This window comes from Gallus gallus, chromosome 3 (genome assembly GCF_016699485.2).
Source record: "Gallus gallus isolate bGalGal1 chromosome 3, bGalGal1.mat.broiler.GRCg7b, whole genome shotgun sequence".
Lineage (NCBI taxonomy): Eukaryota > Metazoa > Chordata > Aves > Galliformes > Phasianidae > Gallus > Gallus gallus.
In genome coordinates this window covers 24,770,407-24,797,568 of record NC_052534.1, presented here as the reverse complement: position 1 = coordinate 24,797,568, position 27,162 = coordinate 24,770,407, and the positions used below count along the sequence as shown (strand labels likewise).

General features: G+C 36.2%; 1 protein-coding gene across 13 annotated transcripts in view; it reads left to right on the top strand.

The window, feature by feature from the left end:
* The window catches only part of THADA (THADA, armadillo repeat containing), a 213,404-nt gene that overhangs the window by 88,470 nt on the left and 97,772 nt on the right, over positions 1 to 27,162 (top strand). For 11 of the 13 annotated variants that reach the window (XR_006938649.1, XR_003074216.3, XM_040697059.2 and 8 more), the window contains 6 exons: positions 2,183 to 2,315; positions 4,834 to 4,947; positions 6,056 to 6,178; positions 6,834 to 6,925; positions 22,829 to 22,918; positions 24,283 to 24,414. Coding sequence is in view for 10 of the 13 variants with exons in the window: in XM_040697059.2 (XP_040552993.1) it covers positions 2,183 to 2,315; positions 4,834 to 4,947; positions 6,056 to 6,178; positions 6,834 to 6,925; positions 22,829 to 22,918; positions 24,283 to 24,414 (684 nt within the window). In the remaining 3 variants the exon portion in view is untranslated. Of the gene's footprint in view, positions 1 to 2,182; positions 2,316 to 4,833; positions 4,948 to 6,055; positions 6,179 to 6,833; positions 6,926 to 20,774; positions 20,850 to 22,828; positions 22,919 to 24,282; positions 24,420 to 27,162 lie in introns of those variants that run through there. The other 2 variants (XR_005858082.2, XM_025148673.3) reach the window with 2 other exon arrangements.

The following is a 27,162-nucleotide window of genomic DNA, read 5'->3' as shown; positions in this document are numbered from 1 at the left end:
ATAACACTTTCACGTTAAAATTGAAAATATATATATTTTTAAAATTGGGCCTTTGTGGGTTGCTGAACAAGGTAGGATTACTTGTGGCGAGATCAAAGCGATACCATTGAAGGAAGTCTGAAGTTTATTGGATTTCAGTGTTTTTTCCCCTTTATGCTTCAACTGAAAGGGGAAAAGCCCCTCAGTTTACTTAACTATAAAATATTCGATGTGCTACATAGGGACTTTTAAATATTTCCATTGTGCTTTATTCTGTGTTCTTCTGCAGCACAGCAGATGTGAATGTGTATCATGGGCTGTTTGTTTTAATACTAAGATAACATACTGAAGAGAGTTTAGCGCTATTCTTTGCATGACTAAACATTCAAATTCTGCTTAACTGGGGAGGTAGGACCAGCCACAGTAATTAGAAACAGTAGGTTTTGTGGGAAGTGATGACTTGAATGACGAGAACTGTGAAGTACAGTCTAGCTGCAGAGACCCTCAGAGAAACTTACTAGAGGTTTTGTTTGGTCTTAAGCCTAGAACTGCATCCTGTTTGTGTATCCAAAAGCTGAGGAAAGAACATGAGCTTATGGTAGCCGGGGAAGCTAACGGCTTTTACGCAGTAAAGTAAAAGAAAAGAATGATGATCATTAGTTATACAGGTGAAGGCATTCATTTGATTGCTTCTGTCGCAGGCTTGGGAAAGCAAGGAACCTTTCTATGCACTTGTGTTGTTTGACATAACCCATGTCGAGCCATGTTTCTCTTTCTTTCAGGACTAATATTTCGTATGTTGGCAAATGTTTTAGAGAGATGATGTCATTAGAAGGCCTGTCAGCAGTGTAAGAGACGTGATGGAAATCTTAAGGAAATTACCAAACAGTAAAAAATCTGCTGTGGCTTCTGCTGAGCTATCTGGCCCTGTCTGTGACCTGTTTTCAGCATTATTAACTTTGTGTTTATTTTGTAAAAGAAGGAAAGGAAGGTTTCACTGCAGATGAAAATCTCCATTATTTACTGTCCTGTGTCAAGTGTTTGGGCTACCTAAATTTTGGCACTGAGGGAAGAAAGGCGTAATAAGATACAGGTAAAGAAGGAGGTAGAAGATTGGAAGATCTAGATCTTGCACTAAATTTTGGTTTTTACATTAGTACCTGCTGCATTTTAAGCTTTACTGTCCTTTTTTTTATCACAGCCAAATAGGTAGAAAGCTTGATTGTGACCTTACTGTAAGTTCGTGCTGCTTGATCATGAGTTTAATTACTGATTATATTTTTAGGCAAGTCCTATGCAGTTGAGATAATTGCAGTTGTATTGCCCTCAGTGATTAATTGTTATTATCTGTTCTGAATCACGTGGCAAAGTAGTGTGATAATTGTTTAATAACAGTGTCCCATTAATTTACGTAACTATGAATGATTCTTTTGGAACATTGACGTAAGATTAATGAGCTCGTCTTTCATGCTGAATATATTACATGTCACTAAATTGGGCAGAACCAGGAACTGAGTTAGACTTGAGTTTTCCTTGTCCTTGGAAGTCCTTTGCTTTTAGGCAGCGTGCAGTTTTGTAACTGCAGAAGAGAAGTATTTCGTGACAGGAGAGTAATTCAGGTGCTTTACAAAATGTTTGTCTGACTTAGTATTTTAAACGGAACAGTATGTCTTGTTTTTCTATTCCTTTTATGGCTCGGAAGGTTTCAAGGCTATTTGTATAATACATACTGTGAGGGGTTTCAGTCTTATTTGTGTGGCTATAGATACAATTGTATGTATTAGTTAATGTAAGGGTTGCAGATGTGACAGTAAGGATATAAAATGTTGAAGTTTCTCTTCCTACATTCTATCTGATGTGTATGTGTCATTTTCTTCTCCAGAATAAGATAATAGGTGTTGGCAGAAGAGAATAGTTCAAGTGCTGAATGACTGAGTCCTTTAAATATTTGACTGAGTTCAGTGAAATATCTTTTCCTAGTTTCACTTAACAAGAAAGGTTAATATAATTTGTACTAGCATTGGAAAAATGCAGAATAAAAATGCAGAATTCCATGTTATGCTTGTCTCATTTCTTAAAAATTGGGTGTATGCTTGAAGATGTTCAAATATGGTAGGACTATGCCTTAAGGTCACTAATTCCATTCTCTCACTCTGTCCTAGTTTCTTATGTTTGTTTTATGTGTTTTATTTGTTTCACGTAGATGCAACAGTGAGAGTCTGCGCAAGATGCCAGAGCAGTGGCTACGCTGTGTTTTAGAAGAAATCAAATCTTGTGATCCTTCGTCTACGTTATGTGCAACCAGACGTAGTGCAGGAATTCCATTCTACATACAGGTATCAAGTGATATTACACCTGATTTGATTTGATTTTAAAGGTCCTTTTCAGTTAATGTGTTTTTTTTTTTTTTCTGCAGGCTTTGGTAGCCTTTACACAACCAAGAAGCCAAATGTAATTAAACCATGTTTGATGCCATTCAGCTATGCAATTCTGTGTGCTCTTGAGACAGCACAGATTTTTGGCTTGATGTCGATTCAGACAGCATTTCCAAAGACTGTGCTGTAGGCTGAGTGTAGTCACTGTAATAATCCCTGTAAATTCATAAATTAATTCACAGATTAAGTAAAGCCTTATTACCACATAGGTTTGTCCTTCTTTCATATGCAGTGGAAGGCTGATTAAAATATGAATAAACAATCACAGAATTGTAAAATGGTGGCCCAGAAAGTAATATAGGCAACCAGGAAAGTCCTCTCACTGTGGTGAAGTAATGTCAGTCAGCACTAGTTGGTATGATGCTGAAGTCTCAACACTTAACTGTTTCCATTCCCGTATTTCCTTAAAGCAGACGTGATTGTTTTCCTCCAAATTAACCTTCATGATTTTACTTTTCGGGCAGTTTTCTAAGATAGAGGTCCAAGATAACTATGTGATTTGTAACTTGCTCTGTTCACTAGAGCATGGTCTCATGCTTGTTCCAAGAATGTGAGGAACTGCTGGGAGCAAGCTCTCATTGCCAGAGTAATCCATCTTGCTTGTTTTCCACTCTGAGTTCACGCTGAGAAAGTTGAGGCAGCCTGCTTCTGTCTGACCTGTCTTCTGTCAGTCACAGCCTCCTCTTGGCTTTGCTAGTTGTGTGCGCATTGCATAGATGAGATCTGAAGTAGGGTATTGGTTTTAGACGTGTGTTGCCTACTAAAGTTCAGCAGTGAAAGATCTTTCCCTTTTATATCTGTAAGTTGTCTGCAGAATAAATTTGGTGACCTCATGTCTGCTGGTTTCCTCATTTCACACCATGGAGTTTTAATCCAGTGGGCAGAAGCAAGCAGAGAATATGTGAATGAAAAACATGTTTGAATCAATTTTTCATGCAAAATAACACTGTGTGTAATGTAAGGACTAAGCGGATACAACAGTATCCCACTGCAGAAAACATTTGCCTAGTCTGCAATTGGCCTACATTACCAAGCCCATATGGCAGAGCTTATACTGCGCTGTAGTTATTTGGATAAACAGATCAGATGCTTCTGTTCTGACAGCTCTGGAAAAGTACGAAGTTAATCTAGTCAGTTCATGAGAAGGTTTGAAATTAACATTAGGATTAGTCTGAAAAAAATCTATTTCTGAACAAAAATTTTGCTGTAAGGAAAGCTGGTGGTGTTCTTTGGTGGTAGTTCTGAATGTTCCTGTAGTACTCAGTAAAAGGAATTAAGCCTTAAATTATTGTGTTTAGGTAATAAAAATATAAATAATAATGCATATTCTGGCAGTACTGTAATAAGGTTATTTTATTAATGCATAAAATCAAGACTCACTGTGGTCTCTTTGCCATCTGCTTCCTGTGACATTTATTCTTGTTTTAGTAGAACACATCTGTTTTAATAATATGTAATTTTTAAGGTTATGAACATTTAAAATGACCTATTTAAAATAGAAACACGACTACCTAATAGCACAGAGGTGCAGCTCCAATTAAGGGGTGAGGAAATGGTGGGAAAATGCTAGTTACAGCTTAACCTCAGTGTCCTCAGGTTATGGAATCTTGGTGTTCAGTTCATTCTTGTCTGCTTTGTATTTCACAAGTACTATCTTTTTTTTCTTGCCTTTCTGTTTCTTCCATTATTAAAAGTATTGAGAAAATGACAGTGACTATTTCTGGGTATATGCCCCACCCCTGTACTTCATTTGGCTTGAAGTTCTTCCATTTGGTTCTTCTTATGCAATGTAATGGACTGTTAAATGTCTTGTTTGAATTGACAGTGCACAGACTCTGGGCCCCAAAACACAAATGGATAATCATTTTTATTAGAAATAAGTAATTTATGGTTATCCATTTGTGCTAAGTCAGACAAATTCAACAGAAGCTGCTAGAATAGAGAGAAAGACTGCTTTAATTCCAGTCCTGAACTGGAGGGCTAAATTAGAGTATATTCTTCTCTGCTGGGTATGTTGACATCCATTAAACTGCTACTATTTGGAGATGGTTGCATCTACTTTCTCCTACTTAAAATGTGCTGCTTATTTTATCCCTTGGCCAGGCCATTTCACCCTAATTGCATATGTTATTAAACTATGAAATTGTTCATAATAGGAAGCGTAAGCATATATGTGACTTCTAGAGTCAGAGGTGTACTGCAGAAGTGGTTTTCTTACTGAAACAGTGACTTCGAAGAAGGCTATGAATGAAATAAAATAAGACAGTTAAAACTGAAAATTGCTTTTCCAAATTTATATTCAGTCCTTCTATATGATCAGAAGCTGGGCTGTGGTATGGTGAATATAAAACCTGAAGCAGAACTATTAATAAACAGAAGCGGCTAGAAATACCTTTTTTTTTCTTTAACTTTTCTGTAGGCTTTGTTAGCTTCAGAACCAAAGAAGGGCAAAATGGATTTGCTGAAAATGACAATCAAAGAATTGATGTCCTTGGCATCACCTTCGAGCGAACCTCCAAGTGCAATTCCGCAGGTAAAGTGCGGGATCTCATCAGAAGGCAAATGTCAAAACAGTGTTTGCGTTACTTCAAACAGTGAAGGAAATGGTGTGTTCTTTTAATAATAGCTAAGCTTTAGTGTCTGTGGATAGACTTTAAAACTTTTTGACATACAGATGTTATGGAGTCTCTGGAATTTATGAATGCATGACATGCTAAGAAGTGGATTGAACATAATGTCATAATTTTTTCTAGTACAAGTATAGTCATACTCATTTTGAATTTATATGATCATTGACTTTCTGTAGGGTATTTGTGAACAATCAGATGAGTTAACTCTTACAAGGAAATAAACTTTTTTTTTACATTTAGAGTAAATAAATGAGTTGCATAAACCATATTGTATGCAGTAAAATACTATATTAAAAATGATTTGAAGCAGAATTAGTAACTTCTGAAACTTAAATATATTCATTTGGAATGCATAAAAATTGTAAAGTCAAGATCTTTATCTTCAAAGGCAGTTATCAAATACTTAAATGTATTATCAACAAACTATGACTTGCGTTTAAAATGCAAAGATTAAGTGTTCTAATGCCTCTGCCAGATTTGCTGGCATAAATTTATGTATCTTTGTCAAAGTCTGTGAAGCTACACAGATTACCACCTTCCCCAGAGTAGAGAAATATCTCAAAATGCTCCATATGGTGAAGCAAGCCTGGCTGTCAGTTTTAGCTTAATACTGTCCTCCTGTGAGTTGTAGTTTATTTTTTCTCACAGTATCTACTGAATGTCAAGAATACTGGACAAGATGGTTCTTGACTTTGAAGGTTGCAGCCATGACAAGCTAAGGAAAAAAGAATGCTGGCCTTCTCTCGTAACACCTGGACTGTATTTATTAGACAAATATATTTTTAAACCATATGTTTTTATCAGTGCTTCCTTCTGTAACGTTTTAACCTATCAGTTCAACAGCAGCATTCTTATATTTAGCATGGAAATGAAATGGTGTAAATCTGTGAATGGGTTATTTTTGTTTCATGTTTGCTGTGTTCATTGGGGTAATTAACATACATTTGATTTAAGATGGGTTTTTTTATGTTGGATTTATATTGTTTTCCTTTATTTCTCTTACCTCCACAGGTTCATGCTTTAAATATCCTACGGGCACTGTTTAGAGATACACGTTTAGGTGAAAACATCATGCCTTATGTTGCAGATGGAATACAAGCAGCAATTCTAGGTTTTACATCACCTATCTGGGCAGTAAGTAATTTGCTTCTCAGATGTAACAGTATGCGTAGCAATGCTTTTCCATGAAACTTTGGTAACATTTGTGACCAAATACTGCAATTGCTAGAATGTTACACGGTAGAGTATTTTAAGGTTTGATGAATAATACTGTAGACCTGCAAAGAAGACACAGTTCTGCTCTGCTTTGGGTTTTGTTCTATTTTTTACTTCAGTGTGAAGTGCTGATATTCACAAAAAGTAGGGACAAAGATTACCTTAGACATAAACATATACCTGCCTGTTAAATTTTGAGTCAGCATGTTTAGTAAGAAGTATGCTTTCATTCATTCTTGCTGTTACTTTGCTTTGTAATAAGAGATTCTGTAATAGCTGAACATTTTACAGTCTGCTATGAATAAGGGGGAATCCTTTTATCCAATAGAAATCTTGGTGCAACCCCTGTGCTTAAGACATACATGTCCAAAATCTGATTTCCTGGTAGTGCCATGATGATAAAGAAGAAAGTTGTTATGAGATACTTGTTCCTATTTGTTGACCTCTGAACAGTAGGCATGTGGTGTCCTTCATTCAGCTGTTTTTTTCAACTGCACATAGTGATTGTATTTAAAAAAAACTACTGGTAGAATTCAAAGGGATTTTTTTTAATTTTCTGTTCCTTTTGTCTTAGGTAAGAAATTCATCTACGCTTCTTTTTAGTGCTCTAATTACAAGGATTTTTGGAGTTAAAAGAGGGAAAGATGAAAATTCCAAAAAAAATAGGTAAGCTTCACTTGGTACCAATATTATGTTTGCAGAACGTGATCTTAGTCAAAAACAGTTCAAAAATGTTGCTTGCTTTATGGATGTATTTGCATCATGATGTTAAAAAAAAAAAAAACATCTAGGTTTGCTTAAACTGTACTGCCAAGAAATAAGCTCTAAGGCCAAAAATATCTGCCGTTGAGCACTGAGAGTTAATTTGCACTCACATGTGATTTTGCTAGAAGGGAATGTTGCTCAGGTGTGAGTTCCTGTGACTCTTCCAAGTGTCCAGTGTCTTGAGGTCAGAAATATCTCTTTAAATTGAAATGTCTCTTTCCTCATAAGGTCCAAAAATGAGAACTGGCAAAGCTGCTTCTTTTCCAGGGCATTCTACTGTTGTCCATTATAGTTGGCCTCCAGATCCTCCACTGTGTCTTATGTAAATCCAATTCTCCTCTTACTCTAAAACTCCCCCGTTAGTGCATTTCTATTTCTCTTAGCTCCTGTTAGTCCATAAGCAGAAAATCAGAAGCCTGCTCTTGTAAGTGGGCGTTTTCCCACTTCCATGTTTTCTTTGGCCTTTAGCACCTCTCTTTAGCTTCTGCCATAAATGAAGCACGTTCGTACTCTGTAGCTCTCCTCTGTAGGAGGAATGCAGATATAACCACAGACAATTAACTTATTTAAAAGTACTCCTGGATAAGTCTGTGGGGCCAGAGTGGTCACACTATGGTTATTATGGTAACTGTTTCAGAAATGCCTACTGGATTTTCAATTAATGGGCAAGATATGAGATTTCTGAGAGGAGAGAAATGTTATGAATTACCTTTGAAGTTTTTCATTCATTTCTATTCGTTATACAGTGATCTATATAGCTAATGTAATTATCATGCCCATTATGAGAAACTAAATGTCTTGGGATGATAGTAATTTTTGTGGTGGTGCTGTTTTAGCTCTTTGAAATACTTACCTAATTAATTCCAGGTGTATGAATGTGAGGAGGAAATATGGGTGTGACGCTGCAGGGAGATTTCCTTTGTAAGATAACTTTTGTCCCGAAAGTGATTTGAAATGTCATCTGTGGTACTGCCTGAAATAAACTCCACTTTGTCTTATGCCCAAATCTCTTCTCACCTAAATCTGGAATTCAGTCCCATACCTCCTGAAAATCAAGTAAAGTAATAACAAATGGTTCTTACTTTTTGCCTTTTCACTTCATTTCTGTAACAAAACATGATTTTTTCTTTTATTTCTGTATTGAGCACTCACAGTTATACAAAGCTCAACTTTTATGAATTTGTATCGCAGTGAAAAACTTAATCTGCCCTCACACTGCAGAGGTTAGTGGTTGACTTTTCAAATATAGACGGTGTGGTGAGATATGTAATCTGATATTTCTGTTTGTGAAGTTGCAGAAGGTAATGGCGTTTGAGTTGGAAAAATACCAAAGTAAATGAAAGTTAATGTCTGTATATGAAGTCATTAAAAACAATGTTGTTGGTTTTTTTTTTAGTATAACTGGCTCTGTCAGCTTGCTTCTTAGAAACTTCTTGTTTATAGTAATTCGTTTGTAATCAGCTTGAGCAAATGGTGTTAAAGCTGGACTGGTTCTTTCTCTTTCTCCTTCCATTTTGCACTTTCTCATTGAACGTTGTATGTCGTCAGTTCTGCTGTTTCCCTTATACAGCGATCATTACCACAAAACAAGGAATGGGAAAATACTTCTAAAAATAGGTCAATGATAGTCAGGAGGCATGAAAACAGAGGCAATCTCAGGTCCTACAATGTAGTTATGACTCTTATCTCTCTTCAGTTATTAGTTTAGAAGGAAAATGATGCAGTGATTGGTTATTTTGTTTGTAATGCTTCTTCCTCTTACACCAGTCCACGGTTGAAGTCAGCTTGCGTACAGGTATAGGTCTGTCTCAGTACCAGCAGGTGTCAGTGCTGCTGCACAGCTGCTCAGCCACGTCTCCGGGGTGCATCTGCACTTGGGCGCTTTTCTTTGGGAGCTCTAATCTTGTTTAGTGTTTTGCCAAAAGAGGATTCATATATTAAATTGATTATTTAAAAAAAAAAAATTATATCTGGCAGTATACTTCAAAAGAGCTATTGTTTCAGCAGCTTGCATCTAAAAGAGCTTGTGTGAAAGGTATCTGTTTGTGAGGAGCTTGTTACATTGCTGACAGGATATTCTGCTGACATGAAGGGGGAGCTTGTCTGTGGATGGAGACTAAAGCACTGAAGCAGCCATCAGGACCTTGTGTAGGTTTCCAGTTTGCCTGCCTGATTTTAGATTAGGAATTTAAGTCTTTCTGCCCGATGTCAGCAGGGAGTTACCTTATTACTGGGCTGTTCTGTCAAAAAAAAGGAAAAAAAGAAAGCTTTGTCAGAAAAATACTGGCAACGTGATTCTAATTCTGTGCAACATTGCTTTACTTTGTGTTATGACTTTTTTTTTGTATTTTCTGTTTTATGTCCACTAAGAATTCACCTACATCCTTAATACAAAAGTTACAGGCCTATCAGATCTTCTGCTGTGTTTAGTTTTCTGATATCATATTCCATTCCCTATTTATGTTAATTTTGTACATTATAATTGCTGTGCAGCCAGGATGTTTATGTAGTTGTAGCGTGGTGCCTGTCCATTATTTGATGGTCTGGATCAGTTCTGAAGCACTGGATTTAGCGAACTACAATCAGTGCTTGGTCAGTAAGCTGATTTAGTTTGTTTTTCCAAGTGTGTATCAAAGAGTGATTGGCTTCTCTTTCCATTTTATTTTCCTTTCCCTTACCTTTCCTCTCAAAAATGTCTGGTGTCATTTTGACCATTTACAACAGAAAACTATGTGAAAGAGTCCCCCATCTCATTGACGGGGGGGATTTCTGTGTCTGCTGGCAGGAATTCAGGCAGCATCTGCAGTGGTTGTCACTACTGGAGAGCAGAGGTAGGAAAAGGCATACTGATCTGGGCTTTCTGATCATTGAATGGGTGCTAGGAAGGTCAGCCAGAAGAGTCTGAGGACAAAGCAATCCTATGCTAATTTAGAGGAGATGGGTTGAAGAGACTACCAACTACATATCATGATTTCTGCCTCTTGGTTGTGCTGGTTTCGTAGGCAGTGGGGCAATGCTGAGGGTTTCCTGCGTGTTTGCATCAGCTGGGAGTGTAAAACTGGGTCAGTGAAGAACAGGGATTTCTTAAGCAGAATTCCGTACTGATGCCAAACTTCACTCTTAATGGTTCACTGGAAATTTGAAGGGACTGCTTTACATCACAATACAGGAGATGCAGTCATATCCTGATTTCATTAAATATTGATGTCTTTTTAATTTTAGCATGAGTAAAGAAATAATGAATTGGAAAACATGTACTTGAAAAATAACAACTACATGCAGCTCCCACAAGTTAAAGAAACAGAAATTGTGTGAAGACTCTTTACAGTGATCCATGTAACTGTACAAATTGAGCATTTTCTTTCTAGTGAAAAGAATGTTGGAGATGAAGAAATTTCTTCTGGATTCTCTCTGACAAAGACTACATCAAAAAAATTAACACGTATTTACAGACAGACACCTGTGTCTGTCATAGGCCTTTCTGGTCTGTAGTCCAATGCTACTTAAAGATGGTAGTGCTTCTTATTAGACAAGAGACTTCTTAACAAAAAGCTACTATTTCTGCCTTTATTTTATTTATTTCAAGGATGGGCATGATCAGAAATTGTGTCAAATTTGCTGTTTGTGGTATGACATGCTTCAGTCTTTGGAGCAGTAAAAAGGGATTGTCCTGGCTTAGCTGAAAACTGAAGTTGGAATATGAATGTAGCATAGTCCTCAGAAAGAATAACCAGTGGCTTCAAAAGATGAGATTAAAAGGAAGAACAAGGGGGAGGATTTCCCTTGGCTTCTGACCTTGGTGGAGGAGGTTCCAGTAAAGAAAAGCTTCAAGTCTTTGATTAAAAAGCACTGTTGTAAGCCAGATTGAAATGGTACAACACAAATTCATGACTTTTAAGCAAAGTAACTGATGTACATTTAATTTTCATTTTTTATGGGGAAAAAGAATCTTGTGTACTTAGATTTTACTGCATATGTATTTTCCCTTCACTAAAATACTTAGAAATCATCAATGTGCATTTTATGTTGAGTAAATATTCATGCTGTTAGGAAAATACTAAGTTAGATATGCTCATTTCTTTTCAAATATTTATTGCCATCTATAAAGAACTGTAACTCTCCGCTAACAGTCAGTAAATGATTGTTAATAACTTCAAGCACTTGAAAAAGGGGAAATTATCTTTCTAGTTTCAATAAGGTGGATGAAAACTATGTAGATGTGAATAGGTTTTGAAGCTGTACTATTGGCTGTGAGGCAGTCAGCATGCAATACTACCCTCTGCTTTCTTTGTTTTTATTGCAAGTTCAGTCTTCAGCACTTCTCAGTAAGCAGCTGCTTGAAGGTCACTAAGTAGGACCAAATTAGCTTTTAAAATCACTGCTATTTTCTCATAAATTGACGTGTCCTTGTTCCCTAACATAAAGTTTTTTAAGATCAGAAACTATTGTGTTTTATGCTGTGAAGGTTTAGAGGAAAACATTGCAAATTGAACATTCTATTGTAATCCTCCCTTTTCCTGTTGTTATCCCTAAATTAAATTAATCTGGTATTATTTTCCTTTTCACTAAGCCACTTCAGAATTGTAGCTTAAATTACATAAAGCATACATCCAGAAGTTCATGGTTCCTGTTGGATGTTCCACATCTGGCAGGCTAATACTTCCAGTACTTCCAGCTTCACAGCTGAAAAGTCTGTCTCACAGCAGTGAGGTATTGTTTAACAAGGTTGCCACTAGGACAGACGTTTGCTATGCATCACCGCCAGCTCTGGCAAGATTTCTGAGGTGGGTCCCTGTATGCCCACCGTGTAGCGTCCTGCAGTCCTTTGGCATAAATGGAAAGAAACTTCGGTGACACAAATGTGGTCAAGCTGTAATGGCACACTGGTGTTGTAAAATGAGATAGCCCTTAGGAGAGTTTCATTAGAGGTGAAAATATGACTTGATTCACGACATTGAGCTCTGTTTGTACCTCTTGGACTCAGTGCTGCAGAGGGAAGGGTTGGGATTAGTTTATCTTGGATCTCATTTATGCTTCTTCCACGGCAGCTGAAATACGGGGTCAGTGACGGAGGTTTCAGGAGATGACTGAGCGAATTAAAGACCCCTGGTTCTTACTTTTCTTCCAACTCCTTCAGTGTCACACTTTGCAACCTGTCCTCTCCTTTCCCACTTCAGTTGTTCCTGTGAATGCTTGCAAAGTAGTTATACGGGATTTGGTGCAGTAGATTGTCTTGTGAGGGGGAGCTGTTTTTTCTTCTTTTTTTTTTTAAAAAAAAAACCCTCCCTTTTCTGTATGCCAAAAATAGACCCATAGCTTTTATTATTTTTCATGCTCAGGCTCTTCTGTATTGACTTTGACAGATTTAGAAGACTTGATCTCAGAGCAAACATGCAAAAGTTCAGACTGAATCAGATAACCATTACGACATTTAAGACTAATAGTTGAATAACAGTAGGCTTATTTAGACACAGACTTCCTGAAGTGCCTTTTTAATAGGAATAACGATTATTAGATGCTATTAATTTGTAAATTTAAGATAAAATTTATGAAAATGTTCAGGAACAAATACAAATTGAGAACAACTTCCTAAACAGACCCGTGTCATGTCATTGACCCTCTCCTCCTGCTCACTATTATTTCAATTTTCCTGTTTGTTTCGCATCCCTAATCTAAAACTATCCGAAATCTCTTGCATCAGACAAAAATGGGTGTTCTCCTTGAGGTTGAAGATATGCTTATATAATTTCTGTTTATTTCAGGAGCACAAGACATATATCTGTCTGAAATCTGAAGAACCCTTTTAACTTCAAGATTTTGTCACTATCACAAACCTGTTTCAAATCTTTACCACTCAAACACAAAATATTGTGCATTTGTAAATGTGTATCCACGCTCTCTTGAACAAAGAGAAACTTTGTAATGGACTGTCTCAAGTTAGAGCCAGTAAGTAGAAAAATAGATGTGGTAAAGCAACCTGCATGGAAGTTTGTCCAAAGTGAAGTATCCTAAGAATACATGTGCTGCCCTGAAGTAACTTCAATCCATTTTAAATAAAGTAGAGGCTAAAAGTTTGTTTCTAGCAAGTGACTGAATAGTGTTCAGTGAGACAAAAATTAATGTAAACCTGACCACACAAATAGATTATGGAGTTTTATTGTAGTGAGAAAAAAATCATTAATCTGAATTGATACAATTGTTCTGTTTTGTTCTATCCATAATGTACACACCACTTATTCATGAACTTCACCATGCTTAGTGATAAGCAGCTATTCTTCACAAAATAGAGAGGTATGGTGTGGGTTGTTTGGAGGCAAAATTTACAATGCTAAGTCTGTGGCAAGAGATTAAAGATAGTAGTTGCATAGTCAGTGATTGAGCAGAGTTATCGGAGGCTTTCTAGAGATACAGAGAACTTAATTTTATGTATCTGTACACAGATATACACACACCTTTGCACACTCATGGGACTACCAGACAAGTTTTAGAAAAATAATTCTTAAATTATTTAACATATTTCATATGTTCTATTTTTGACTGTTTATATGTATGCATGTATATCTACATTTGGTGTTGATTAATATGCTGATATAGGTGCCAGGTTATATCTGTGATACTGGTTTTTGGTTATGTTCCTCTATTTTTATTGCGAGCCCATTGTGTATTTACTTCTCTTGCTAATTCAACAATAGTGCTTTTAGAAAAAGCTTTTGCTTAGTATTTCAGTAAACTGTGTGTTGCGTAATTATTCCTCTCAGTCACACTTTTGTTGAAGTATTTGTTCTGCACAGGTGCCTTTTTCCATACCTGATTTCACAAAGGATATAATAAATAGCAAAACAAGAGGCATAAAGAAACTTGTACTTAAAAGAGATCAAAGCACACCAGACCATGCAGTCCTTTGGAAATCTTGGCTAGCTCTCTTGTAAATAAAGGTGCTTCTAAAGCAGAAGGTATTTAACTACTGTATTTATATAGGCTTTGATTGACAGTTCAGTTATTAACCTCATAAAAACACAGCACCATAAACTAGTAAGAATGTTTACTCTAGCACTTCTATCTGAAGGAAAATGAAAACCAAGATATAGTGGCATATTCTTAATTCTTTTTAAGTATTTAACTTGGGGCTCTGCAGCATAAAAGAATGTTTTTTCAGGTCAGTGAACTAAAACTATTTTGCTTACTGCTCTGGGATTTAAGTATTTTCTAATTCTTGAACAAAAGAAATGCTAGAGTTATTGTAGATGCAAAGTCATTACATCTTTATTGAAGGAGCAAACCCCACATCTTTATAATGATTATTTTATCCACATCATAGTGTTTTTCATGCTGTAAAAAAGAAATTGGAATTGTTTTTTGCATTTAACTTAATGAGGCTATAGGAAAGTTGGCACCCTCACTAAAAGAGGTGCTCTGCATCATGTTAGGTTTAGTAAAACAAGTACACAGTAGCATTTTGCATCATTGCTCTTGGAGGTATTAGCTGATATGTTGCACTGGTTTCTTAGAATTATTTTTTTCTAGGCTTCATTGTGACTCTCCATACCTCTGTCCAAAATCATATGGCCATATTTTCTTCTCTGGGAGCCCTAAAGTTCTCTTAGTCATATGAAAAGTTTGTTTGAAAGTACTTTGTTCTGAGAAATGTTATGATTTCAGAAGTTTAAGTTTGAGATACGTTTCCTAAAGAAAAATCATCCAAAATGTAACTCTGAAAATATATACATAATCTTTATTCTAAAGGATCTTTCCTGTTGCTGTTATCACTGTTTTAGGACTGGTGATGTGTCTCTGGTTGTCATTCAGGGGAACTACTAATCAAGAATTTCCATAATTGTACATAATTTTTTAATTAAAACATTTTAAATGGTGAATTTTGTTTCATATTAAGCTGGCATTTAAAACAATATAGTGCACGTTGTCCTGAACTTATGATAAAATTACTAACTTTTGGAAAAAAAAGAATAGATCTCAAGAATCTTGTTCTTAGCAGGAGCTATCATTGGCTGAAGTTGCAGTAGGTAGGTGTAACCTAACAATACAGGAAGATTAGAAGAACTCTTGATTTACTAAGGCTTAAAGCCATACTGCTGGAGTAGAAAATGTCTAAATGGAATCATAGAAATATTAACTGGAAGGAGACCTCTTGATTCCCATTAAAAATATGATTGAGCAACACCGGATTAGGACGCAGCAGTGGCTTTGTTTGAATTTAAAACCTTCAGTGGGTGCAATATGTTACGTCACTGCGTTACCTGTCTAAATCCAGGATTATTTTCTTGTTGCACAGTTTAAAATTTCTGAGCTGCTATTTGTGATCACTGATCCTTTCTATACCATCTACAACTACTGCAGGAAACTTAGCCTGTAATCTCTGGTTCTTCAAGCCAGTTATAAGCTGATGTTTGATCTTCCCTGAACCTCCTCTCTGCCAGGTGGAGCAAACCTAGCTCTTTCAGCTCCTCATAGGGTATATACTCTAGGCCCTGCCCATCAATGCAGCTGTTTGCTGAAGCCCCTCCTATTTATTCTAATCTTTTCTGCATGTGACAACTCAAAATTGGATGGAGGATTCCATGTGCCAGGTAGGCGAGGATAATAACTTCCCTTGATCTGCTGCCATATTTGTTGTAATGAATGTAGGCCAATAAGTGGTTTGCCTTGTTTGCCATGAGGATGTGTCATTGGCTCATACTGAGCTTGGCATCCACTATAACCCTCAGGTTCTTTGCTGTGGGACTGTTACTGAGCCAGCTGGTTTTCAGCCTTAGCTGATCTTCAGGGTTGTTCAACCCAGGTGCAAAACTTTGTATTTCTCCTTGTAGAACTACATGAGGTTTCTGTTGGCCCAAGCATCAAGCTTCTCCAGGTCTGCTTAGACTGAATTTTTACTGTTCGTTGTTTCGTCCACTCCCTTTAATTCACTGTTGTCCACAGATCTGCAGAGGGTGCTTTCCACTTCCTGAACAAAGTTGTTGATAAAAGGTGTTAAAGCATGAAGAGGCCCCAGTATTGACCCATGGAGTATTCCGCTGGTTACTAGCCAATGCTGAGCCACTGATTACTACCTTTTTGGGCCAGGTAGTCCAGCCCAAATGCTCTGTTTAATCACACTGTACATTTTCAGCTACCATAAGAGAAAGCTGGGTGAAGCTGAATCTGTGTAATGATTTTCAGTCCATTTTAAAATTTGCTGCCATAATACAAATGTAGTTCAACTACTTTCCCTAGGAAATAAGAAGGAACAGATGCTGGAAGTAATTTTAAAATTGCAAGAATTGTTTTATCAAATGTCACAAATCTGTTTGAGTTTCATCTATATAAATGCTCATCAGACTTGTGGATTCTCTCTGCATTTACAGGGAAGTTTCTTTAGGTTATTTTCAGTGTCAGTTACTTTTTTTCTGGACTTGAGACTTTGAAATATGGCAAGTTCAGAGTCTTTCAGTAACATACATGCTCTCTTCCTAAATGGCTGCTATAGTGCTTGCCCTGGAATTTACAGCTTACCTTCTTGGGCTGACCACAATAGAGTCATCTTAGGCAACTTTATATTTAATTTTCTGCTAGTGCAATTCTTTTTGAGGCTTTTTTGGTTTTGGTCAGTTGTATAGATGACACTGTATAGATTGTATAGGTTAATCTGTTAAACCAAAACCATTGTGGACCTCATGTAAATGCTTCTTCAGACTGCACTGAGAATGTTGCATGCTTCTGTTTTCTCTTTTTTCTTTCTTTTTTTTTTTTTTTTGGAGTAGAAGGAAGGAACTGGATCTCTGCTTAGTGCTGGAGCTGCCATGGTTTTTTCTTTTAAGTAAATTCTGAATGAAGTGTTTGCAAATTTCAAACATCTCATGTGTTGCAGTTACATTCAGGAAGCTTGTGTTACTAGAACTCCTTTATTTTCCCCTTTGTTTAGGGAAATGGTTACCTTTTTAGGGTTAAGAGTGGGTTAAGTTGGCACAATCTGGTTATTAACATTTTTGCACATTGCAACATTAACATTTTTCCTACATTTCTATGTGTTCTTGGGGCCAGAACAAAGGTCCTTGGTTTTTAGAATCATTATCCCCACCAGCACTTTCAAGTAACGACAGTCTGCTGTCTTCTGTGTTTTAAAATCCAGCATAGATATTGTCCTTTGAGTTGACTGTGGTACACTGTTTGAGTTTTGTATTGCCTTCAGTTAGCATAATTTCTGTTTTCAGTACCTTACTACCATTAGTTGACCTACCATGAAATGCAATTTGACTGTTGTATTCTTCAGGGATACTTTAAGGAGCCAACAATTCTTTCATCTCCTAGTGCATACGTACTATGCTTACAGTATGTGAACAAGCTTTGGTCTTTACCATAACCTCACGATAAAACAGATTGTTAGCCATTCTTTTGTGGTATTTTATATAGTTGAAGAAAATGTTTTCTTTTGAAGTTTATACTTCCAAAGTGTGTCTTTGCTAATAGGGAAATAAACTACAAATTTTCTTAACGAGTGATAAGGAAAGAACATGAACGGGCAGTTAAAAGCTACTTGTTTAGTTTAGCTGCACTGCAGCTCAACTCCATTTCTCATACTTTAATGCAGGCAAAGGTTCAAATGTGTAGAATGTGGATTATTATAAATTAAACATTTTGAATGACAGTTATATGAAATTTACTGGGGGTTTTTAAACTTTTTCAGCAGTAGTTGTACTTACAGTACAGGGATTAATTTGGTTTTGTTTCTTCATTACTGCTTCTAACACAAAGTATTATCTGACATATTACAGTTAACAATTCCAGTATAGCCACTGATACAGAGTGGATTTTACAGGAAACCGTTAAGAGGGGACTTCTGCAATTTCATGAAAACCATATTCTTGTTCAAAGTCTCTCCAAATATGTATGCCTATATTATTTTTTTTCTCATTCCAGTTTTATTTTTCCTTCATAAATATAATCATGTTTTTTCATCTGTCAGAGACCTGTTAATACATCTGTCAGCTGACCTGAGACATTAGCAACATTTTTATTCAAAATGAACTCCGAAGACCCTTGATCCTGTCAGAAGATTTGTAGTCTCTAAATCTCAGCTGTCGTAAAATGAAATACAAACAGATTTACTGCAAATGTTCTTTACCATGTCAGTTGCTAAAAGCAGGATACAAGGTTATAAAGTCTTTAGTTCTTCAGAAAAATAAGCGAAAGAACAGAAGCAGGTAATCTCTGACACATGTCACAGTAAAATGATACATATGCCCCAGTGTCAAAGCAGAATTTTAATCTGGAATATTCTCAAGTGTGCAATGCAGCTTAGAACAGAACGTTGTAACGTCTGCGGCTTTATTCTTAGATGTGATTTTAAAAATGTAGAATCATAGTAGTTAAGTAAGTGACCCTTTATGCATAAAGATGGGATAATTTATTGGAAAGACACTACATATATAAACACAGATACTGCTACTTGCATTATACAACATCAAGTCACTATTCAGACAAACTACATATAATGCCCAGAGACATTACAGTTTTTGGTAGGATTTATGAATTTGATTCTAGAATTTAGAGGACACTGAATATCTTTGTAAGCAAAACAGAGGAAATAAAAACTTGCCCGTGTGTCTTTATCTTGCTCCAACCCACCCAAGATTCTACCATGAAAAGCAATGAAAGAGGGGGGGGCAAAAAAAAATCAGGTAGTGATTGAGTAGAAGAGCTAATGACAGTCAAGAATATAATAAAGGCTTCTATTCGTGGTTATTTTGGAGAAATGAAAAACTTTGTGTTTTTCCTAAGAAACATAATTAAATGTTGTAAATTATACTCTTGTTCATGCTTAAAATGAACTTCAAGGGAAAGTTTTATAGTTTTGTAGTCTGCTTTCACTTGTATCTTCTGTTTTAAATTTTACTACTACAACTAGGCAATTTTTGATAATTCATGTTTCACTGTTATTTTCCAAATGCTACTGCATTAATCACATTCTGTCCTTTGTCATATCGCTTGCTTTCAGAGTATCTTTTTACCAATTTATCTGAACTCTGTATTCTCTGAAATACTGTCATCCTGACCTTGTTTTTCCTCCTGAATAGACTCTGGAGGAGAGAAAGGTGGGAAAGAGTCTGTTTGGCTCAGGGCTATGTAGGGGTATTAGAAGTTAAATGTGCAACTTGATTTTCTGCGGTCTGTTAGAGAAGTTGATTCAAGATTGCTTTTGAGGCACATCACTTTAGATGGGTAACTGAGAGAAAATAGGAAAGAAACTCACGTACATCTTCCTTTCTACATAAACTCTTAATCAGTCTTGTTTTCTGAAAAGTACAAATTGTAGCTGCTGTGTCTAGCAATCAAAACCGAGCATTTTGTGAAGGTCTTATGCTCTGAATTGTCATCTGCCTTTTCTGCAGAGTTGTTCATGTATAACCAAGGGTTAATATTGTTAAAGTGGAGTATCTGAGATCCAAGTATTACATCTTCCTTTCTACTCATCTATAGAAATATTTTGTGTACGTGGTTTTACAAATGACTTTTACAAATCATTTTAGAATATAAGTCCTTCCATTGTTTGCTCTCAATTTTTTTTTACATTAGCCATATACCTTTAACCATATACTTAGATGGCATTTTACGTTGAGGTGAGGGGATTTATTGTAAGCATCATCGGCCCACTGATAATCTTTGTTTCATTACACTGCTTTCTATTTCAGTAAGTAACCTTTCACCAATCTATTGCTTAGATATTTGTAATCCCATTTGAAATTTTAAGTTGTGAAACTGTACTGCTTTTGGGTTACTAGCAAGAAACAAGACAAACTACTGTTAGAGAGCCTGTGGTACTGAGAAGGGTGAACTCTGATGCAATATGAAACGATTTTAGCTGGACATGAGAAAAATATCAGTGTTTTAAGGTTCTTTCCAATTCCTTCTCTAGTTTTAGTGTGGGTAGCTGTCAAATCCTGTGATCTGCAAGACATTGATTTTAAGGATTTAATTGTGGTAGCCACATTGCCAAAAATCTATTTGAACTGTGTTTGTGACTAATGAAAATAATGAATAGTTATCTGTATTTTTAATTTAATAACTCTTTGTCATGTATAATTTAGAAAAGGAGGTCAAAGTTTGTTCTGTGAGAACTGATAACTGTTGTTCTGTGTTGGTTTTTCAGCCCAAGTTTTGTTGGTATATTCCTTTATAAATGGGTGTATCAAGTATTTGCCTTCTTCAAGGATATGGATAGCTTTCTGTTTACGAAACAACTCATATGAGTCTGCTTATGAAGTGTTGGAGTTCATTTTTCAAAGCAGCATATTTTTTGATGAAATAGAAAATAGGTGGCTCAAGTTCGTGGTCATTTTTGAGAAATCCGAGTCATTGCATTTTTTTGTTGTGGTTCTAGTCTCAGTTGCTGTATGCAGCTACTTGTGCGTGTCTTACGCATACACATTTCCAGGAACAACAGGCATGGTCAGTAATCAAAAATGAGACAGCTAAATATTTCTGTTTTACTCACTTTTGCTGTTTTGCTTTCTGGTTGTTCTCTAGTTACGTGTCTTCCTGCTTTGACACTCCCACGTGGATTCACGCATAAATTAGTGCTCTGTATTTTTTTTGTAAAATGAAAAACACCTTTTCATTTTACAGCATTTCCGCTAACATAAGTGTTATGAAGAAACACACAGTGTTTCTTGTTTCCCCTCTGAGCTGGGGGCCAATTCTAACAATCATTGGACAACCAGTCTCCTCACGGTGCCTTTGGGCATCTTTTCTGCAGATACCTGCTGACTAATGGTTTGATTAGACTGCCTCCTCCCATCATGTAACCTGTGGAACAGTTAACCAAGGTTATGTAAGTTAACCAGTTTGATAACTGCTGTTTTCTTTCCCTATCAAAAAGATTTATGAAATCACACTAGTTACGAATAATCTAAGGGATCTCTTTCTGAGAATATTCAGTTCCATTATGTAATATTAATTTAAATTTGATTATAGGATTTCGTTACATTGAAAATGGACGCGTTCAGAAAATTGCTGCATGAGGTGCTCCTTGCATGTAGTTCTCCCTTCAGCCTCCAAGCAGTGTCCCATGAGTTCCATAGAGCACTTAATCCCTATCTGCTTTTTCCTGACATGCTCTATGATACAAGAAGTGAAGATGCAAAGTATTTTCAGTTTGATTCAAATCAATACTTTCTTTTAGTAGAGAATTTTTAGTATTTTAAGACCTTCTGAGTTTTCTATGTGTATGCCATGTGCTGTTTGACTTGATGTATGTGCCTAGCTCTCTTATTTTGTGCTGTTTGACATTTCTGTCTTCAGCTTGCTACATAATATGTATGTAGAAAACTTGAAGTTGTTTTGAAAAGCTGTTAGATGATTTGGAAAACTCTGAAGTTTTGAAATTTGACTACGGGATGTTAGAATTTGGTGGCTGGCAGACACTTTGAGGTTGTGTGATTAAAAAATTCCTTATGTTTTTTCTGCTTAAATAACCAGTGATCATCAGAATTGGTGTTTTAAACAATCCTCATCAGCTCTTCAATTTATGTTCATTCACAGAAAGTTTTCAATTTTTTTTTTTAAGAGAAGTCTTTCTTGTAATCTTAGTAGTTACTGCAGAGTCCTTGGTCATGCCTTTATTAGCAGCCTTTTGGTGCAGTGCTCTTACACGCCTAGAGAAAGCTTCCTGTGCATACCTCTTTGTTTGAACATTTGTTTCCATCGAGTAATTTGCTTTTGCTGTGTTTATTTTGTGGCCAATGGTTAAGGCATGTTTTGTTGGCTCAGTGCTGGAGGCTTTGCTGATTGTCGTTGTGTGCTGATTTACTCTTGCATAATTTTTTTTGTACACTTAATTTTATGAACGTTCAATCTTGCCATCTTACCTTGTTATTTCTTTAGACCTGGATTTGTTTGCTTGTCAAAGCTTTGTATTGGAGTCATGCTAAAATATACTTATTCCAGCTTGATCATGTGGCAAGCAAAAGCTTTCTTCTCATAAATAGCTGGCCATTTATTTATTTGTTTTTGAAGGAATTTTGTTTTATCTGCATAGCCCATATGTCTAATTAGGACTTCCCTAACCTAACATTTGAGTGGTTCTTGCTTAGAATATGCTAAATGAACCTATGAACCACGAAGTTATCCTTTGTCAGTTCAAAAAGTTTTATTTAAAAAAATAAACACAGAAGGCTTCTACTTACTCTTTTTAGCTTGGATTGATTTGCTGTTGTGGCTTGAACTACACTGATGTATTGACTCTGGGTAGTAATGAGTTTGATAGGTATCAGTATGTTGTTCTGTTTTGGATGTAACTGTTATATCTACATGAGTATGTGGCCTGGAAATATCACTGCTGCCAAGTGCTGGAGGCAGCTCTGTGAAGAAAGCTGATGGAAGATCAGATGCATCTGTTGCTGTGTTTTCTTTGAGTTATCATTCTGAGATACTTTTCAGTGTCAATAATAGATGAGCATCTGTAAGTAAATACATATTACGAATACTTTAACTGTTCAGTACATGAGCTGCCTCAAAGGAAATGTAGTTTTCTGTTGTTCAACTATGTTGTTAAAATGGTGCTGGAATTTAAGAGGCTGTTTTTTTTTTCTAGAAAGATCTGAATAGTTTAGCTGGCAAAGTATTAGTATGTATACATGCAGACAGAACTGTCTAAATTATGTTGTATTGTCATTTTTAATGAAAAAACTGTCATTTGAAAGGAGTTCATCATGGTCATTCAGACTCTGAATTCACTGCAGCATCAGAAATCTAAGTAAACTGATACTTTGAGTGCAACTAACTGTAACTCTTCTACATTCTCTTCTGCAGGATGACAGGAGCGGAGTTTTTCTCTCGATTTCCAAGTCTTTATCCTTTCCTTCTCAAGCAGTTGGAGGTTGTAGCCAATACTTTGAACAGGTAAGATGATATCTGTGAAACTTTCTCAATGTTCAATTTAAGGTGAGTTGTCGCATATACTATAGCGCTGCTGTTTTCATCAGTACTTCTTGAGGTTGTGTAGATCTACTACTGTTTTTCTAAACCTTTTTCCTTTAACTTGCACACTGCAGTGAGATTCTGGAGTCTGAAGTGTTACTGAGTCATTAGTAGCAGCTTTATTCCTCCCTGTGAGCTGTTGCATTTGTAGGATCAGACATTTTTAAAAAAGTATATTTTTCAAGGCAGGACAGAAACTCATTTTAACGAGACTTTCTAACATGTTTAAAGGATAGGTCTTTGGCCTTGCTTAACCCTAAATTACCATTTTCCAGCCTGTGACACGCTGTCTTTCTGGAAGGTCCTTGATCTTTTTACTGAGTCCACAAATGGTGTCTGAGAGCTACAATTTGATCTAACCAGATGATACACTTTGAGATGATGCTGATGCTGTTACCCCCCAGGTTCATGAACTTTTAAAGTAAACCAGTGCAGGCTTTGTTTTTCCTTAAAATGTTATGGTATAAACTGTAGAAGTTCAGCAGCTGATTTAGGGGAGACGTTCAGCTGTCTGTTTAATGGTTTGCACTGAAGCTGGAAGAGGAGTTTTGCCAGTCATTGCATCTTGCGCAGTCTCTGTTCTGAGCAAAAACGGTGCATGTATTCCATGCAGCACTGTTTTACTTGACATTTGGAAAGGTGACAGTAATCACTACAAAATTTCAGGAAGTTGCTTGAAATACTGGTCCTTGAATGTTTTTTTTTCTTAATGTAATTTAAGGATTGTATTTTTTTTAACTCATTGACTAAATAAGGAATTGTTGATTTTTTTATCTTTTTTTGTCTTGGATTTCTGGTTGATTTTTTACAGTACGAAAAGTAGGTGCTCGGTGTTAATGACTATAACTATTCTTAAATTGAGCCTGCTATTTACCAAATGCACATTTTTTTCTTCTTTCTAGACTGAGAAAGACTTTTTTTAGTTTAAAACATCTCTTTGTAACTCAGTTTTCTCAGTTCTTCAGTTCTATGAGAAACATCACCTGTTCTGGTGTTTAATGTTAGTTAAAAGCAAGGGCAGCTCACTGTTGTTAAGGATTGAAGAAACTGAGTTAAAATAGGAAAGAAAAGGTTATTGTCGTAAGGTGCCTTCATAGAGGGATTCCCAGTGGTGCTGTAGAACTGGATGCCATGTTTGATCCCAGTAGGTTTTGTATGTTATTGCCATGACCAGCATAACATACTACCTCCTTGAAATGCAGAAGAGTACTGTGTCTGTGGGAGTCTCAAGACCGGCATGAAGGATGATATTCTCACCAAATGCTTCTTCCTGCTTTTTTATTTAGTGAAGATGAAGAACTGAAAATTCATCCAAGTTTGTTCCTTTTGCTTTTAATCCTGGGAAAGCTGTATCCATCTCCAATGGATGGAACTTACTCAGCACTCAGCATGGCACCATTCGTCCCCTTTATTATAAGGTAAGGTAGGTCTCTGGTAGTTTTTCATATGATTGTGTTCTTTCTAGAATATTCATGTTTGTTTGTTGTGAAATAAAATGCCTTTTTAAGCTTCTCTTCACTTTTAAGCTTTAATTCTTAAAGGAAAAACTCTGATGATTGGTTGTACTTCTGTTTCTTATTAATTCTTGTTTTTGGGAAGTGGAAAGAACTTCAAATCATGCAAGCTGTTGTGTCACTTGTTCACGTATCTTCATCTGCAAAAACTCAATTGCTGCCAAATAAAGGGTAGATATAAACTAGTGAGCTTGACTAGCTTTGTAAAAACAAGTCTTGCATTGCTGAATTTCTTGATTTTTTTTTTTTCAGTCCTGCAAAATGATTGTTGGTAGCTCATTGTTGTAATGATTAATATTTAGCTCAGCTCCATATCCATACATACACATAAATATGTACTTAGCTATATAGAAGCAGACATGTTCTATATGTAATCTATTTCCAAGATTTTATACAATGTAATCACACTGAGACACTCAACAGATGTTTTAGCTTTTCTGTAGGTCACTATTGTGGGGCTGGGGTGCCTTGTCAGGGGGAAGGACTATTGTGGATGGGGGAAATAAGCATAATTAGTATTTTGAGAGGAGGTCTTGCTATATTTGTGAAAGATTCAGAGTAGTATGTTAAGAAAGTTCAATTCTAAATCTCATTCCTTTATTTAGTCAGTGAAACAAGATAAAGATGTTTCTATCCCCAGATCTCCTGATTTTTATTTTGAACTGATATTTATATTACGTCTGCTTATTCTTGGCTGCTGATGTGATGTATCTCTCGCTACTTAAGTTTTTATGGGGTTCTTAGAAATAAATAACCTAAAAAGCAACCCTAAAAAACCTGCAGTAAGAGTTTTCTAATTGCACTGTATTTACTGATTTAAAATGTTTTTCTGCCATGTTTGAATCTGAAATGCTTCTTGAATAAACAGTTAAAACTGTATTTGTTGGTTATATCGTTAATTAGCTCAATCTTTATGCCTGTGTCACTACACTGAAGAATGCTTGTTTATTTTTCTTATTTCTTGGTAGAGTGTTTCAGCATGATTTCTGATTGGTAATACATTAAACTTTGATCTTCCAGTTAAATCTTTGGGTTTTGTTTTAGTATTACGACTGCTACATTTAGCAACTCTGTGCCCCAGCGAAATAACTGTTCAACAGTGATCACGCATAGTTACCTTTTGTGGCTGTTTAAAACTTTTCAGAGGATGTGGGAGAAAAACCTATCAAAATCTTTAAAAGAAAAACCTGAAGCATATAAGACACCCATGTCATTAGATCTGCCCTCTTTCAACCACCGTTCATGACTGTGCTCTTAAAGAGGAGTGGTGTGGAGAGGAGTGTTTTCTACATTTCTTTTCCACTGAATTTGACATTAAATTAAAATAAAATGCCTATTTCAGACAGCAAATTGTATTTGGGTGCGCAGGCATGTATTTCTGTTGGATTATGTAGCAAATGCATTGGCATTTTTAATGGGTGCCAGGGGACAATACCAGGTATTCTACAAAGTGGAGGAACTATCTACTTATGAGAGAGCTCAATGTGATATTTTTGACTGTTTCCATATAAATCTCTTTTGTCCTCGTTCTGTAGATACTGTGAATATTTTGTCACTTGCATCAGCTGGAATGAATACCTGTGATTTACCTGGGAAAGATAAATATTTTGCTATTTGCATTTTGATTTCTCTTGTGATTTTTCCTTTTAACAGGAGCAGATGAACTAGAATAAAATTATTTCCTTGTCATTTAGTTTTCTTTAGAAGGCAACAATGAAGATGGTTGTGAGGTAACCACTTAGGATCAAAGAGGCAACCTGAAGGCAAAGGCCTTGTTCATCAAGACATTAAACTGTATATAGTAACTGCTTTGAATTGCTCAATGTAGTATATAACACCTATGTGTATATATATAATTACATGGTGGCCCAATGCAATTATCACTTAATTGCCATAGTTTACTGAGACATTTTCAGATTTATCTTGCTGTAACGCTGTCAAGGTTACATCCTGTGCGTATGTAGTAGGGAGAGAGGAAGGGGTGGGTATAAGCAATCACTGATTTCCTGATTTGCAGGGCTCAACCCCAGTAAATTGGCATTCATGTGTTGCTCTGGGAGGATGAGTAGTTTTCAAGAACTTTGCAAGAGAAAGAGCAGTTGTTCGAGCAAAGCTGGGTTTAAGAGGAAGGTTCCCAATTAGGCTTATGAGCAGTTTCGGTTAAGCCTGATTGGAATTTTCCATCTAGTGGGAGTAGAGTTGTGGTTGCTCTGACCATGCTGAGGTAAATTGCACAATATGAGTAGGATTAAAATGCCGCAAGGACAAATCTCAATCTCCATGTACGCACTTGCTACTACCATTTGAACCAGAGCATTTGATTACTTCTCTGCAGTTTTATTAAATTTATGTTTTCCCCTACCCCCTCGCAGATGTTTTATTTGGAAGGGAACACTTTGATTCACAACTTATTACTTCACTTTTTTAAAAACCTTTTTTAAGAGCTAGATAGGTCTGTTTTACTGATTACATTCCAAGATGAAGGAATGTACAGAATGTTTTTGATTAACAAGGGAGGTAATTGGGAGGTAATGTTTTAAGTATGAAACGAAAACATAACCTCCCTTTCTCCTCTGCTTACTCCTTTCAAAAACCTGTAATCTCTTCAGAATGATCCAAATTTGAGTTACCTTATGCCCTCTCGTACCATAG